The sequence below is a fragment of the Pristiophorus japonicus genome, chromosome 1, assembly GCF_044704955.1.
Source record: "Pristiophorus japonicus isolate sPriJap1 chromosome 1, sPriJap1.hap1, whole genome shotgun sequence".
Lineage (NCBI taxonomy): Eukaryota > Metazoa > Chordata > Chondrichthyes > Pristiophoridae > Pristiophorus > Pristiophorus japonicus.
This window is the reverse complement of record NC_091977.1, coordinates 204,398,547-204,416,101: the sequence shown is the minus strand read 5'-3', so window position 1 is coordinate 204,416,101 and position 17,555 is coordinate 204,398,547. Positions and strand designations below refer to the sequence as shown.

General features: G+C 46.1%; 1 protein-coding gene across 3 annotated transcripts in view; it reads right to left on the bottom strand.

Annotated features, from left to right (window-relative positions):
* Positions 1-17,555, bottom strand: part of LOC139268258 (centromere protein C-like) — a 159,838-nt gene that overhangs the window by 92,435 nt on the left and 49,848 nt on the right. For all 3 annotated transcript variants that reach the window (XM_070886326.1, XM_070886314.1, XM_070886320.1), the window contains exon 7: positions 13,779-13,910. In XM_070886326.1, coding sequence (XP_070742427.1) covers positions 13,779-13,910 — 132 coding nt within the window. The remainder of the gene's footprint in view (positions 1-13,778; positions 13,911-17,555) is intronic.

The window sequence follows — 17,555 nt, the reverse complement described above, 5'->3', positions numbered from 1 at the left end:
ATGGCCTTTTCAACCTCGTGCCGGGCTGGGGTTGTGCTGAGATGGTGGCGGGTGATATGCTGTGTCATGGGTGGGATGGAGTCGAGGACACATGTCATAGACAGAGTTTCGGTTGAAGAGATCCTCGAGGTGCTCCTTCCAGCGGGCACTGAGTGCCTCTCTGTCCTTGATGAGCACCTCTCCCTTCTTGGCCAGGAGTGGGGTAGGACTTTGGGCCATAGGTTGTCTTGATTGCACTGAAGAATCCTTGCACGTCGTGGTTGTCAGCTAGCTGCTGGATTTCTTGAGCTTTCTCCACCCACCATCTGTTCTTTAGGTCACGAGTTTTCTGTTAGACCTCGGCTTTCAGAAGTCTGTAGCGCTGCTTTCTTGTCCTAGAATTGTGTTGCTGCTTCCAGTCCAAGAATGCCTTGCGTTTGCGGCATGTTAGCTCCTGGATCTCCTGGTCATTCTTGTCGAACGAGTCTTGGTGCTTCCTGGTTGAGTGACCGAGCGTGCCTTTGCAGGTGCTGATTATGGAAACCTCGAGGGTTGATCAGGCACTGTGGACACACTGCATCTCTGGGTGACTGGGAGTCGTCAGGTTGGTGGCGAGGTGCTGGCTGAATAGGGATTTCTTAGCAGGATCTTTGAGTGCACGGGCGTTGATTTTCCTGCGGCATTGTTTCTGCTTTCGTCGCTGTTTTGGGACAATGTTGATGGTGGTGACAGAGCAAATTTGGCGGTAGTCAGTCCAACAGTCGTCAGCTCCTGTCATGGCACGGGTGATGTGCACGTCTTTGCAGTCCCTCGCTCGGACGATGAGATAGTCTAGCAGATGCCAGTGCTTGGAGAGAAGCTTTATATTTGCTCTTCTGACGGAATAGGGTATTAGTTATGGCGAGGCCGTGTTCGAAGCATTTCATCAGGAGGAGGGTGCTATTGGAGTTGGCATTTCCTACCCCCTCTCTGCCGATCACACCTCCCCAGAGGTCAGTGTCCTCTCCGACTCTGGTGTTGAAGTCACCAAGGAGGATCAGCTTGCCACCCGTTGGGACTCAGGACAGGGATTGTTCATGGCTGGAGTAGAATTCCTCTTTGGTCTCGTCTGTAGCTTCCAGTGTTGGGGCATATGCGCTGAAGACTGTAGCGCACTGGTTCCGGGCTAGGGTGAACCGAAGAGTCATGAGGCGTTTGTTTATACTGCATGGGGAGTCTCTGAGCTAGTTTGTTTTTTATGGCGAAGCCAACCCCATGGAGGCGGCGTTCTGCTTCCGGTTTGCCTTTCCAGAAGGTGTAGCCACCACCTTGTTCTTTCAACTGGCTTTCCCCTGCCCGCCAGGTCTCGCTTAGGGTGATGATGTCAATGTTGAAGCACCCGAGTTACCGGGCAACACATAGCGGTGCGGCGTTCTGGTCTGTTGCTGTTAGGGTTGTCCATTCGGGTCCGGACGTTCCAGATCCCAAACTTCATCTTCAAGCGTCGAAGATGCCTGTGCGCGAGTTCTTTTAACGTGGGGTGGCTGATGCACACCAGCTACCACACGGGACTCATAAGCTACGCCACTGACTGAAAATTTAGGGCTTTTGCTTATGAGTAAAGTCTGAGTGTTCTCAGAATCGAGGATTAGTGAGAGAAATCTCAGAAAAAGAAAATGGTGAGTGTCAAATAGCAAATACTAAGAAATAGTATTTAAAACTACAATAGGTTAAATTATTTTTTCGTTGCAATCTTTGTTATCTATCCAAGGAGATAAAAAGGTTCATAATAAAAGAGGAGGTAGTGGATGTGATATCTTGAGACACATTAGAGAACTGCACAACATGGCTATCAGGTGGGAACTGATATAGCATATGGCTTTATTGTTGTTACATCAGTAGTCCACTAGGTGGCTCTACAACAATTCTCTCTCCTTATTGAAGAAGTTAAATCGTAACAAATAATCATTGTACATGACTTGCATGGTATACACAACTCTTGGTATATATTTCTCAAATAGAACCCATTTGATGCTTCCAAATTCTACTAAAGAATTCTGAAACACAAACAAAAGTTATCAACTAATTTTCCATATTTACAGATTAAATTTAACCACTGGTTTTCTGTTTCGAAGAGGATACCTTTTTTCTTGAACAGAACTTTCCGATCTTGTTGTAGGACCTTGACTCATTCTCATCATCATAGGCGGCCCCTCGTATCGAAGATGACTTGTTTCCACGCCAAAAAATGATGAGTTCATAGGTGTTTCAATGATATTCCAGATCCCGAACTACATGTTGAAGGGTGGAAGATGTCGGTGCGTGGATTTTTTTAACGTGTGGTGGTCGTTGCACATCAGCCATCAGACGGGCTTGACAGAGCCAAGTCTTGGTTCAGCGACAAGGATTAAACAAGACAACTGGAGACCAGCTCTGCTGCACGGACCCAGTACGCACAAATATTGCAGTGTGGACTGGCCCGTGCTGCCCTGGGCCCTCGCCTCTCCTGGGTCCTGATCACGCGCCATTCCTGCGCCCCAACCTCGCCGCTCCTGCTGTACCTGCCAACACTCCAATTAGCGACTTGGACCTTGGTGACATCCAATCCAGTCGTCCTCTTCACAGCCGTCGCTCTCCAGCTCTCAAAGGAGCATACCACTAGTTTCCTACATTACAACAGTGACTACACTCCAAAAGTACCTCATTGGCTGTAAAGCTCTTTGAGACATCCGGTGGTCGTGAAAGGCACTATATAAATGCAAGTCTGTCTTTTTTTCTTATTTGTTTGAGCCAGGTCTCCATTAGTCCCACTACTCTTTATTCTAATGCTGTTTGGCTCACCAGTCCTCTGTGCACATTGCATCTAATCTCTAACGCTTCATCCTGGTGGCCCTCCCACTGACAAATTAGTTTAAACCCTCCCCCACAGCACTAGTTAACCTCCCTGTGAGTACACTGGTCCCAGCCCTGTTGAATTAATGCAGACAATTTGCTGTAGCTTCAGTGCCTGCTTCCCCATGGAATTCTGCTCGGTTGTACATAATGCAGATAACGGAAGGTGCCCTCTAAATTAGTGCTGCTTGTTGGCAGAGAGAAATTGAAATGCAACCTGCACCAAATAACTCATTCTAGGCTGAGCCTGAAAACTGTTCTCCAAGGGCTGACCTTGATCTACATTTAGATTCTCTACACTTTGACCGTTTGTCTGCCTGACTGTCTTTCTACCTTAATTGTTTCTCTTTTACAGACTGTGCCAAGTTTGGCTTTAACAACGAGAACCTGGTTCATGGCTGCCGGTTGAGAAACAACTGCTGAAAAACCAGTAGTGATATGAGGAGTCTTCCGATAAGTAATCAGAAAAGTTGCCAGTTCGTGATCCAATGCCAACTGACGTTTCTTTGGATTTGAATCCAACATTTGCTTGATGAGGGCACATTTTACAAGTTGTACTGTGCATCTGCTGCACAATTTGAAACAGGGTGGTATGGTGAAATTATGGTATGTTTCACATAATTTCTGCTCATGACCTGTGAATTCCTCTGAACAAAACTGTGGCTCATTATTGGACATCATTTCTTCTGGGAGGCCGCAAGAAAACAATCTTCGCAAATCGTCTAGTGTTTTCCTTGTTGTTATTTTCCACATCGGAAACCCGTCTACCCACTTCGAGTGACTATCTATCACAATGAACAATTGCTGTCCTTCTAGCTCAGCAGAATCTACATGCAACTTTTGCCACACCCTGGGAGGACATTTCCATGGCTGTAATGGTACCGACGGTGGTTTCTTGCTCATTCGATTGACATGTTGTACACTGACTGACGATGTACTCTATATCGATATCCATGAGTTCGGGAGGCTACGAGTCCGAGGAGCAGGAGGGCCGGAGGTAGGCGAGGAATTCACTTCTGACGAGGATCAGAGAGTCGGAGGAGCAGGCAGTTTAAAAAGAACAGGAGTCGGAGGAGCGGAGGAGGTCGGGAGCAGCGAGACCCATAAAAGAGGGTCCAGCAGTCTGAGGTAGTTGCAGGGGCAGAAGGTAAAAAGAAATCGAAGTGTGATGTCACAGCCAAGAGGGTAAGTGATTGGCTGGTGGATTGGTGAGTATTTAATCTTTTTCTTTTTCTTTTCTGATCAGTAAGAAATCTTTGGCGTTGTCATCAATTAAGGTTAATTTAAGGGTTAAGTCATGGCAGGAGAGCCCAGACCCATGTCATGCTCCTCCTGTGCTATGTGGGACATGTGCAGGAAGTGTATCCAGCTGCAGTTCCTGAAAGACCGCATTGCGGCATTGACTCACTCTGGAGCATCCGCGATGCTAAGCATGTCGTGAATAGCACGTTTAGTGAGTTGGTCACACCGCAGGTAAAGGGTACACAGCCAGATAGGGAATGGGTGACCAACAGGCAGAGCAGTGGAAGGAAGGTTGTGCAGGGGTCCCCTGCGGTCATCTCCCTCCAAAACAGATACACCACCTTGGGTACTGTTGGAGGAGATGGCTCATCAGGGGAAGGCAGCAGCAGCCAAGTTCATGGCACCGTGGGTGGTTCTACTGCACAGGACGGCAGGAAAAAGAGTGGGAGAGCTATAGTGATAGAGGATTCTATTGTAAGGGGAATAGATAGGCGTTTCTGCAGCTGCAAACGACACTCCAGGATGGTATGTTGCCTCCCTGGTGCAAGGGTCAAGGATGTCTCGGAACGGCTGCAGCGCATTCTGGAGGGGAGGGTGAACAGCCAGTTGTCGTGGTACATATAGGTACCAACGATACAGGTAAAAAAAACAGAATGAGGTCCTACAAGCTGAATTTAGGGAGCTAGGAGTTAAATTAAAAAGCAGGACCTCAAAGGCAGTAATCTCAGGATTGCTACCAGTGCCAAGTGCTAGTCAGAGTAGAAATTGCAGGATAGCTCAGATGAATACGTGGCTTGAGGAATGGTGCAAGGGGGAAGGATTCAAATTCCTGGGACATTGGAACCGGTACAAATCGGACGGTCTGCACCTGGGCAGGACCGGAACCGATGTCCTAGGTGGAGTGTTTGCTAGAGCTAGGGAGGGTTTAAACTAAAAAGGCAGGGGGATGGGAATCTATGCAGGGAGGCAGAGGGAAGTAAAAAGGGGTCAGAAGCAAAAGATAGGAAGGAGAAAAGCAAGAATGGAGGGCAGAGAAATCAAGGGCAAATATAAAAAAGGGCCATATAGAAACAGAGAAAATAGGTGCAGGAGTAGACCATTCAGCCCTTCGAGCCTGCACCACCATTCAATAAGATCATAGCCGATCATTCACTTCGGTACCCCTTTCCTGTTTTCTCTCCATACCTCTTGATCCCTTTCGCCATAAGGGCCATATCTAACTCCCTCCTGAATATATCCAATGAACTGGCATCAACTCCTCTCTGCGGTAGGGAATTCCACAGGTTAACAACTCTGAGTGAAGAAGTTTCTCCTCATCTCAGTCCGAAATGGCTTACCCCTTATCTTTAGACTATGTCCCCTGGTTCTGGACTGCCCCAACATCAGGAACATTCTTCCTGCATCTAACCTGTCCAGTCCTGTCAGAATTTTATATGTTTCTATGAGATCCCCTCTCATCCTTCTAAACTCCAGTGAATAAAGGCCCAGTTCATCCAGTGCCTCTTCATATGACAGTCCTGTCATCCCGGGAATCAGTCTGGTGAACCTTCGCTGCACTTCCTCAACAGCAAGAACGTCCTTCCTCAGATTAGGAGACCAAAACTGTACATAATATTCCAGGTGAGGCCTCACCAAGGCCTTGTACAACTGCAGTAAGACCTCCCTGCTCCTATACTCAAATACCCTAGCTATGAAGACCAACATATCATTTGCCTTCTTTATCGCCTGCTGTACCTACATGCCAACTTTCAATGACTGATGTACCATGACACCCAGGTCTCGTTGCACCTCCCCTTTTCCTAATCTGCCGCCATTCAGATAATATTCTGCCTTCGTGTTTTTGCCACCAAAGTGGATAACCTCACATTTATCCACATTATACTGCATCTGCCACACGTTTGCCCACTCACCTAACCTGTCCAAGTACCCCTGCAGCCTTTTAGCGTTCTCCTCACAGCTCACACCGCCACCCAGTTTAGTGTCATCTGCAAACTTGGAGATATTACACTCAATTCCCTCATCCAAATCATTAATGTATACATTGTAAAGAGCTGGGGTGCCAGCACTGAGCCCTGCGGCGCCCCAGGGTCATTTCCTGTCATTCTGAAAAGGACCCGTTTATCCTGACTCTCTGCTTCCTGGCTGCCAACCAGTTCTCTATCCACGTCAGTATATTATCCCCAATACCATGTGCTTTAATTTTGCACACCAATCTCTTGTGTGGGACCTTGTCAAAAGCCTTTTCAAAGTCCAAATACACCACATCTACTGGTTCTCCCTTGTCCACTCTACCAGTTACATCCTCAAAAAATTCTAGAAGATTTGTCAAGCATGATTTCCCTTTCAAAAATCCATGCTGACTTGGACCGATCCCGTCACTGCTTTCCAAATGAGCTGCTATTTCATCTTTAATAATTGATTCCAACATTTTCAACATTACAACATAATTCTAAAAGGACAAAGTGCTAAAAAAACAAATCTGAAGGCTCTGAGTCTCAAAGCGAGGAGCATTCGTAATAAGGTGGATGAACTGAATGCGCAGATAGCTGTTAATGGATGTGATGTAATTGGGATTACGGAGACGTGGCTCCAGGGTGACCAACGCTGGGAACTCAACATCCAGGGGTATTCAATATTCAGGAAGGAAAAGGAGGTGGGGTAGCGTTACGGTTAGAGGAGATTAACGCAATAGTAAGGAAGGACATCAGCGTGGATGATGTGGAATCTATATGGGTAGAGCTGCGAAACACCAAAGGGCAGAAAACGTTAGTGGGATTTGTGTACAGGCCACCAAACAGTAGTAGGGAGGTTGGGGATGGCATCAAACAGGAAATTAGGGATGCGTGCAATAAGGGTACAGCAGTTATCTGGGTGACTTTAATCTACATATTGATTGGGCTAACCAAACTGGTAGCAATACTATGGAGGAGGATTTCCTGGAGTGTATAAGGGATGGTTTTCTAGACCAATATGTCGAGGAACCAACTAGAGAGCAGGCCATCCTAGACTGGGTCTTGTGTAACGAGAGAGGATTAATTAGCAATCTGGTCGTGCGGGGTCCTTGGGGAAGAGTGACCATAATATGGTAGAATTCTTCATTAAGATGCAGAGTGACACAGTTAATTCAGAGACTAGGGTCCTGAACTTAAAGAAAGATAACTTCGACGGTATGAGACGTGAATTGGCTAGGATAGACTGGAGAATGATACTTAAAGGGTTGACGGTGGATAGACAATGGCAGACATTTAAATATCACATGGATGAACTACAACAATTGTACATCCCTGTGTGGCATAAGAATAAAAAAGGGAAGGTGGCTCAACCTTGGCTAACAAGGGAAATTAGGGAAAGTGTTAAATCCAAGAAGAGGCATATAAATTGGCCAGAAAAAGCAGCAAACCTGAGGACTGGGAGAAATTTAGAATTCAGCAGAGGAGAACTAAGGGTTTAATTAGGAGGGGAAAAGAGAGCATGAGAGTAAGCTTGCAGAGAACATAAAAACTGACTGCAAAAGCTTCTACAGCTATGTGAAGAGAAAAAGATTGGTGAAGACTGATGTAGATCCTTTGCAGTCAGAATCAGGGGAATTCATAATGGGGAACAAGGAAATAGCAGACCAACTGAACAAATACTTTGTTCTGTCTTCACCAAGGAAGATACGAATAACCTCCCGAAAATACTAGGGAACCGAGGGTCTAGCGAGAAGGGGAAACTGAGGGAAATCCTCATCAGGCAGGAAATGGTGTTCGGGAAATTGAAGGGACTGAAGGCTGACAAATCCCCAAGGTCTAATAGTCTGTATCCCAGAGTACTTAAGGAAGTGGCCCGAGAAACGGTAGATACATTTGCTGGTCATTTTCCAACATTCCATGGACTCTGGTTCAGTTCCTATGGATTGGAGGGTAGCTAATGTAAACCCACTTTTTTTTAAAAAAGGGAGAGAGAAATCAGGGAATTATCGACCAGTTAGCCTGACATCGGTGGTGGGAACAATGCTGGAATCAATTATTAAACATGCAATAGCAGCGCATTTGGAAAGCAGGGACAGGATCTGTCCAAGTCAGCATGGATTTATGAAAGGGAAATCATGCTTCACAAATCTTCTAGAATTTTTTGAGGATGTAACTAATAGAGTGGATATGGTGTATTTGGACTTTCAAAAGGCTTTTGACAAGGTCCCACACAAGAGATTAGTGCGCAAAATTAAGGCACATGGTATTGGGGGTAATGTATTGACATGGATAGAGAACTGGTTGGCAGACAGGAAGCCAAGAGTGGGAATAAACGTGTCCTTTTCAGAATGGCAGGCAGTGACTAGTGGGATGCCGCAGGGTTCAGTGCTGGGACCCCAGCTAGTTACAATATACATCAATGATTTAGATGAAGGAATTGAATGCAAGATCTTCAAGTTTGCAGATGACACTAAGCTGGGTGGCAGTGCGAGCTGCGAGGTGGATGCTAGGAGGCTGCAGGGATATTTGGACAGGTTAGGTGAGTGGGCAAATGCATGGCAGATGCAGCATAATGTGGATAAGTGTGAGGTTATCCACTTTGGTGGCAAAAACAGGAAGGCAATTATCTGAATGGTGACAGATTAGTAAAAGGGGACGTGCAACTAGACCTGGGTGTCATGGTACATCAGTCATTGAAGGTAGGCATGCAGGTAAAGCAGGCAGTAAAGAAAGCAAACGGCATGCTGGCCTTCATAGCGAAGGATTTGAGTACAGGAGCAGAGAGGCCTTACTGCAGTTGTACAGGGCCTTGGTGAGACCACACCTTGAATATTGTGTGCAGTTTTGGTCTCCTAATCTGAGGAAGGACATTTTTGCTATTGAGGGAGTGCAGCGAAGATTCACCAGACTGATTCCCGGGATGGCAGGACTGGCATATGAAGAAAGACTGGATCGACTAGGCTTATATTCACTGGAATTTAGATGAATGAGAGGGGATCTCATTGAAACATATAAAATTCTGATGGGATTGGACAGTTCCGATGCAGGAAGAATGTTCCCGATGTTGGGGAAGTCCAGAACCAGGGGTCACAGTCTAAGGATAAGGGGTAAGCCATTTAGGACCAAGATGAGGAGAAACTTCTTCACTCAGAGAATTGTGAACCTGTGGAATTCTCTACCACAGAAAGTTGTTGAGGCCAGTTTGTTAGATATATTCAAAAGGGAGTTAGATGTGGCACTTACGGCTAAAGGGGCCAAGGGATATGGAGAGAAAGCAGGAATGGGGTACTGAAGTTGCATGAGTAGCCATGATCATATTGAATGGTGGTGCAGACTCAAAAGGCCGAATGGCCTACTCCTGCACCTATTTTCTATGTTTCTATGTTTATTGTTATTACATCAGTATTCCTCTAGGTGGCTTTACAACAGTGGAGATATTGGACAAGATAAAAATTGATAGAGGAGGTACGAGAACCGCTGTCTTTATTTAAAGTTGATAAGTCACCAGGACCAGATGGGATGCATCCTACGATGCTGGGGGAAGTTAAGGAGGAAATTGTGGAGGTACTGGCCATAATCTTCCTATTCTCCTTAGATATGGGGTGGTGCCAGAGGACTGGAGAATTGCAAATGTTATACCCTTGTTCAAAAATGGGTGGAAGGATAAACTCAGCAACTGCAGGCCAGTTAGTTTAACCTAGGTACTGGGGAAACTTTTAGAAATGATTATCAGGGACTAAATTGTCACTTAGACAAGTATGGATTAATTAAAGAAAGCCAGCACGGACAAAAGGCAAATCGTGTTTAACTAACCTGAGTGTTTTGACAAAGGTATCAGAAAGGGTTGATGAGTACAATGTGGTTGATGTAGTGTACATGGACTTCCAAAAGGCGTTTGATAAAGTGCCACATGATAGACAGGCTGGTGAAATGGGCAGACGCCTGGCAGATGAAATTTAAGTGAAAAGTGCGAAGTGATACATTTTGTTACGAAGAACGAGAAGAGGCAATATAAACTAAAAGGCTTATAAACAATCCTGAAGGAGATATATAAACAGAGAGACCTGGGGGCATATGTGCACAAATTGGTGAAGGTGGCAAAGCAGGTTAAGAAGTGGTTAAAAAAGTATATGGGCTACTGGGCTTCATTAGCAGATGCAGAGTACAAAAGCAAGGAAGTTATGTTGAACCTTCATAAAACACTGGTTTGGCCTCAATTGGAGTGGTGTGTCCAATTCTGGGCACCGGACTTTAGGAAAGATATAAAGGGCTTAGAGAGACAGAAAAGATTTACAAGAATGATTCCAAGGATGAGGGACTTCAGTTACGTGGATTGACTGGAAAAGCTGGGGTTGTTCTCCTTAGAGCAGAGAAGTTTGAGAGGAGATTCGATAGAGGTGTTCAAAACTTTGAGGTGTCTAGACAGAGTAGATTGGCGGAAGGGTCGAGAATCAGAGGACACAGATTTAAGGTAATTGGCAAAAGAACCAAAGCCGACATGAGGCAAAAAAAATTCACTCAGCGAGTGGTTAGGATGTGGAATGCACTGCCTGAAAGGATGGAGGAGGCAGACTCAATCACAGTTTTCAAAAGAGAGTTGGATAAGTACCTGAAGGAGAAAAATTTGCTGGGCTACAGGGAAAGGGTGGGCAGTGGGACTAAGTGAAGTGCTCTTGCAGAGAGCCGGCACAGGCTCGATGGGCCGAATGGCCTCCTTCTGTGCTCTAACCATTTTATGATTCTATTCTACTGCATATCTGTTAGATTATTTGCATATTCATTATTTAATATATTTAACCATTTTAAACTCTAAACAAGGTTTTGCATTGCTCTACTACTTTAAAATTGTGAATTAGACAATGTACCTAACAGTAATCATCAAACTGTATGAGTTTGCTGTTCATTTTCTAGGTGCATTACCAAAATCATTCTGAAAATTCAAGGCAAAGGCAGACACTCTCAAAGCAACTCAATTGAGCATGATGTAAAAAATGAGAGCTAAAGTAATCTAGAATAAGGTGGCTTAAAAGGACCCAAAACTAACAGTAATAGTATCTGAATAGTATCGACTTCGAAGAACTCCAAGAGTTTAAATACTAGAGATTCAGGAGTTCTTCCGAATTTTGGTGATTGATCCAGATGATGACTTGTTTTGAATTTAGGGATACAGCATGATGTGACAGAACTAAGTGAATTAACTGCAGCAGCACACGCACCCCGTTTCTGTGACTTTTACCGCCGCGAGGGTTGAGGTGGCCTCTTTAGCGAAATTCCGCTCTTTGGTTTTTTTTCAGGTAGACCGGATGTCGTTCATAATGGGGGCGGAAGTTGGGGCAGTGAGTACACCAGAGGGGCGGAAGTTTAAGTGGGGGGAGGGGTAGTATAGTGACCGCCTCGATGATGTCATCACAGCGTCGCGTCACCACGGCTCTCCCATTCACTTAAAGGGGAGAGCCTCCGCAATGTTTTAACTTCGGTCCACTGGGCTACCAGGGAGGGTTTCAGCCAGGCCAGCGGCCTGGCACCCAATAGAGGGGTGCCGGGCTGCCTAGCCAAACCTGGGGGTATAATTGTCTGCCCGACATGGCAGTCGGCCGACAAAAAAAAATGGCGGTAGCAGCAGCAGGTCCTTCCCTTTAAGGGGAGCCGCACCGTCGCTTTCCGGTGTTAAGAGGCTTTAAGGAAAGGGTAATTTCGCCCCAATAGTATTCATAAGAACATAAGAAACAGGAGCAGGAGTAGCACATACTGCTCCTCAAGCCTGCTCCACCATTCAATAAGATCATGGCTGAACTTCAACATCAACTCCACATTCCCATCCTATCCCCATATCCCTTGATTCCTCTTGTCCCCAAACATCTATCGATCTCGGTGTTGAATATACTAATCAACTGAGCATCCACAGCCCTCTGGGGTAGAGAATTCCAAAGATTCACAACCCTTTAAGTGAATAAATTACTCCTCATCTCAGTCCTAAATGGCCAACCCCTTATCCTAAGACTATAACCCCTACTTCGAGACTCTCCAGCCAGAGGGAAATGCCTCTCAGCATCTACCCAGTCATGCCCTCTAAAAATGTTATACGCTTCAATGAGATCACCTCTCATTCTAAATTCTAGAGAATACAGACCCATTGTACTCAATCTCTCCTCATAGGACAGCCCTCTCATCCCAGGATGCACTCGCTCGAAGGCAAGGATATCCTTCCTTGAGTAAGACCACCAAAACTGTACACAGTACTCCAGGTGTGGTCTCACCAAAATCCTATATAATTGCAGCAAGACTTCCTTACTCTTATACTCCAACCTCCTTGCAATAAAGGTCAACATACTATTTACCTTCCAAATTGCTTCTGTACCTACAGGTGAACTTTCTGCGATTTGTGTACAAGGACACCCAAATCCCTCTGAATCCTTACATTTACTAGTCTCTCACCTTTTAAAAAATATTGTTTTTTCATTCTTCCTACCAAAGTGGATAATTTCATACTTCCCCACATTATACTCCATCTGCCACCTTCTTTCCCACTCACTTGACCAGTCTATATCCCTTTCCAGCCTCTTTACATCCTCCTCCCACCTAGTTTTGTATCATTTAATCTTGGATACCTTACACTCAGTCCCCTCATCTAAGTCACTGATATAGGTTGTAAATAGTTGACGTCCAAGCACTGATCCTTGCGGCACTAGTTGCACCCTGCCATCCTGAAAATGAATCACTTCACACTTCTCTGCATTAAATTTCATTCACCACGTGTCTGCCCACGTCCTTCTGAGGTCTGTTGTATCCTCTTCACTCCCTAAAGGAAGTGATTCTTTGATCAGGCCCTACCAGTGAGATGCACACTTGCTGGAGGTCCTCAGGACATCAAAGATGTGCAGCCCTTGATTTCCTATCCACTAATTTTCACAAATGGAAAATCGCAGGCTACAAGAGTGCAGATCCCCACTGGTAGCATCATATTGTAGAAGTCAGCCAATAACCTCCTACTGCAACTCATTCATTCCCAGGTCCTCAACTGTGGAACTCCTGATCTAGCTCAGTTTTTCTTTCCACCTAAAGTCTTAGGACTCTTGAAACCCAAGCTTGGCGTCATCTAATCACCAACTTCCTGATTTACCTTGCCTTCTCTTTTATCCTTTTCAACCATGGTGGTGTTCTGGCACTCCACCTCAATATATATTTTTTTAAAGCAGCTCTGGTTTTAAATTAAATATTTATTTGATGAAGAAACAAATGAATATGATAACTATTTAAATAATGCAGCACATGTTTTTAAAATGGTTATATTATTAAAACAAATCATCAATGGCTTTTCTATGGCTCAGTAGTTCACTGCCCCAACGACCTGAACCACCCATATACATCAAGAAGTTTGATTCTCAGTCTGTGCCGTTACCTCATCGCAGCACAGGCAATGGTCGTGGTGCTATCAGTGGTCTCAGCGCTTCTGGATTAGGGAAGGGAGAATAAATAAGCCACAATTTCTCTCCTGACCACTATCCATTAACCCCTACTCAAATCAGGGGACAATAGGACTGGGCTTAGCTGTAATGGTCCTCAACGTTGAACAGCCTACTGATTGACCTAAGCAGTGACTCTCATGCAAAGAACCAGAGGGCACCTGGTACCCATGGAAGGAACCAATGCCTTCAGGAAGAGGAAGAGAAAAAAAAATGTCATGTGGTGATACTCTAAACAGAATGTCCTTTAAACATTTAAAGACCTACTTACATCTTTCCAAAACAGTTGGACGAAGTTTTATGTTTTTCAATTCTTGAAGTCGATGGAGCAATATTCTTTTCTTTGATTCCTACAAATGGGCTCTTCAAGACTATGGGCGTTATATTGGTGTTAAAACATAGCCTGCAAAACATAATTTAGTAAATTGAGCTCAGTAGGGATGACACAAAGATTAGCAGATGTGCAAAAGAAACGGGGCAATAGATTGAGGGGCTAAGAAAACAACTTGTGAAAATAAAATAGACAACAATGTTGGCAAACAATGATGTAGAATAACGGGAAACATTAAAAACGGTGTTCAACAGAGCCCAGGAAAAATTAATTCCACTAAAAAACAAGAAGAAGCTAAACACTAATGAGACACCATGAATGAATAAAGACAAGGGAAAAATTGAGGGTAAGGAAAGGGACATACACTAAGTACATGGACAGCAGGGGAGATCATGACAAAAGAATACAAAGAGACTAGGAGAGAAATTTTAAAAAACCCAATTAGGATTAAATTATTAAGGAACAGAAAACAAAATAGTAAAATATTCTACAGGTCATGAAGGTTAAAGCCCATGGGATCCAGGGCAAAGTGGCAAGTTGGATCCAAAATTGGCTTGGAGGTAGGAAGCAAATGGTAATAATTGATGGATGTTTTAGTGATTGGAAGGATGTTTCCAGTGGCATTCCGCAGGGCTCAATACTGGATCTCTTGCTTTTTGTGGTACGTATCAACGATTTAGATTTGAATATCGGGAGTATGATTATGAAGTTTGCAGACAACACTAAAATTGGCTGTGTGGTTGATAATGAAGAGGAAAGTCATGGGCTGCAGGAGGATATCAATCTACTGGTCAGGTGGGCAGAGCAGTGGCAAATGGGATTTAATTCAGAGAAGTGTGAGGTGATGCACTTTGGGAGGGCCAATAAGGAAAGGGTATACACATTAAGCAGTAGGCCACTTAATAGTGTAGATAAACAAAGGGACCTTGGAGTGCTTGTCCACAGATCCCTGAAAGTAGGTCAGGTGGATAAGGCAGTTAAGAAGGCATATGAAATGCTTGCCTTTATTAGCCGAGGCATAGAATATAAGAGCAGGGAGGTTATGCTTAAATTGTATAATACTTTGGTTAGGCCACAGCTGGAGTACTGCATGCAGTTCTAGTCGCCGTATTATAGGAAGGGCGTGATTGCATTAGAGAGGGTGCAGAGGAGATTTACTAGGATGCTGCCTGGAATGGAGAATCTTAGTTATGAGGACAGATTGGATAGGCTGGGTTTGTTCTCATTGGAACAAAGAAGGTTGAGAAACCTCATTGAGGTGTACAAAATATTGAGGGGCCTGGACACTGTGGATAGTAATGGCCTATTTCCATTGGTGGAAGGGTCTATTACAAGGGGGCATAGTTTTAAGGTGGTTGGTGGAAGGTTTAGAGGGGATTTGAGGGGGGGTTTCTTTACGCAGAGGGTTGTGGGGATCTGGAACTCACTGCCTGGAAGAGTGGCAGATGCAGAAGCCCTCACCACTTTTAAGAGATGGTTGGATGGGCACTTAAAGTGCAGTAACCTGCAGGGTTACGGACCCAGAGCTGGTAATTGGGATTTGACTGGATGACCTTTTGTTGGACGGTGAAGATATAATGGTAAGTACTGCAGGGAATAGAATACGGCCAGGGTGATCTCCTGGACTAGTTTCGAATGCCTGGATGGGTCGGAGATGAATTTTCCCAGACTTTTTCTCCCAAAATTGGTCTGGGTTTTTAATCTGGTTTTTGCCTCTCCCAGGAGATCACATGGCCCCGGTTGGGGTGGAGTGTAGAATGTTTCAGTATAAGGGATGTCGCAGTTGTGTGAGCCGGACGCTCTTTGCCTTTCCGTCATTGTTCATAGGTTTATATATAACCTTTAGGACTGCTGACCAAGGGCCTTGTGGCTCTTTGTCGGCTAGCGTGGACACGATGGGCCAAAATGGCCTTCTGCGCTGTAAATTTTTATGGTTCTATATTTCTAAATAAAAAAAAGGAAAGTCAGGATGGGAATAGGGCCACTAAAGGGCGGTCAGGATAAAATCACAGGCAGCGATAGCGAAATGACAGGAATATTAAATAATTACTTTCAGTATTTACCAGGGAAACATACCGGGTGCCATTGCTATGGGTCAGGAGTCACAAAGACCAGACCAGGGAAGGACAGCAGAACCAGATGGGATTTTACAACAATTTGGTAGCTACATAATATTGGAAGATGGGATTTGAAATGATGGGGCCAAGTTTCGGCCTGAGTTATCCCTGTTTTTTTGGAGCAACTGGTTTAGAACGGAGTATCTTAGAAATTTGAATTCTCGGCATTTAGTTTGCTCCAGTTCTAGTCAGTTAGAACAGTTTCACTTTGGAACAGAATTTTTTTTCCCAAAAGTGTCCGGCCACTTACGCCTATTTTCAAAGTTTCGGCAGTGAAAACTTACTCCAAACTAACTTAGAATGGAGTAAGTGAATATTTTTGTATGTTCGAAAAAACCTTGTCTACACTTTAGAAAATCAGGCGTAGGTTATAAATCAGGCGTAGGGAATGGGGGTGGGGGGGGGGTTGAAAGGGAAGTTTACAAACATTAAACACTTCAGTTTTACAAATAAAGAGCCATCATCAATAATAAATGATAAATACATCAATAAATCAACCAATAAATCAATCAAAAAAAATTAATAAAAAATAAAAAAAATGTAAAATAAATCAATAAATAAAACATTTTCTACTTACCTACTGCAGCACCGGGAGTCCTCCAACAGCGTGCTGGGACCGCCCCCCCCCCCAGTGTGTCTCTGTCAGTGTCTCTCTCTGTCTATCTGTGTGTGTGTGTCTCACTCTCTGTCTGTCAGAAGGGAGGTGGGAGGGGGAGAAGGGGGGGTGGGAGGGGGAGAAGGGGGGGGTGGTGGGAGGGGGAGAAGGGGGGGTGTGGGAGGTGGAGAAGGGGGGGGTGTGGGAGGTGGAGAAGGGGGGGGTGGGAGGCGGAGAAGGGGGGTGGGGGGGGGGAGAAGGGGGGGTGGGGGGGGGAGGGGAGGGTGGGGGGGAGAAGGGAGGGTGGGGGGGGAGAAGTGGGGGTGGGGGGGAGAAGGGGGGGGTGGGGGGGGAGAAGGGGGGGTGGGAGGGGGAAAAGGGGGGTGGGAGGGGGAGGGGGAGAAGGGGGGTGGGAGGGGGAGAAGGGGGGTGGGAGGGGGAGGGGGAGGGGGAGAAGGGGGTTGGGAGGGAGAGAAGGGGGTTGGGAGGGGGAGAAGGGGGTTGGGAGGGGGAGGGGGAGAAGGGGGTTGGGAGGGGGAGGGGGAGAAGGGGGTTGGGAGGGGGAGGGGGAGAAGGGGGTTGGGAGGGGGAGGGGGAGAAGGGGGTTGGGAGGGGAGGGGGAGAAGGGGGTTGGGAGGGGGAGGGGGAGAAGGGGGTTGGGAGGGGGAGGGGGAGAAGGGGGTTGGGAGGGGGAGGGGGAGAAGGGGGTTGGGAGGGGGAGGGGGAGAAGGGGGTTGGGAGGGGGAGGGGGAGAAGGGGGTTGGGAGGGGGAGGGGGAGAAGGGGGTTGGGAGGGGGAGGGGGAGAAGGGGGTTGGGAGGGGGAGGGGGAGAAGGGGGTTGGGAGGGGGAGGGGGAGAAGGGGGTTGGGAGGGGGAGGGGGAGAAGGGGGTTGGGAGGGGGAGGGGGAGAAGGGGGTTGGGAGGGGGAGGGGGAGAAGGGGGTTGGGAGGGGAGGGGAGAAGGGGGTTGGGAGGGGGAGGGGAGAAGGGGGTTGGGAGGGGGAGG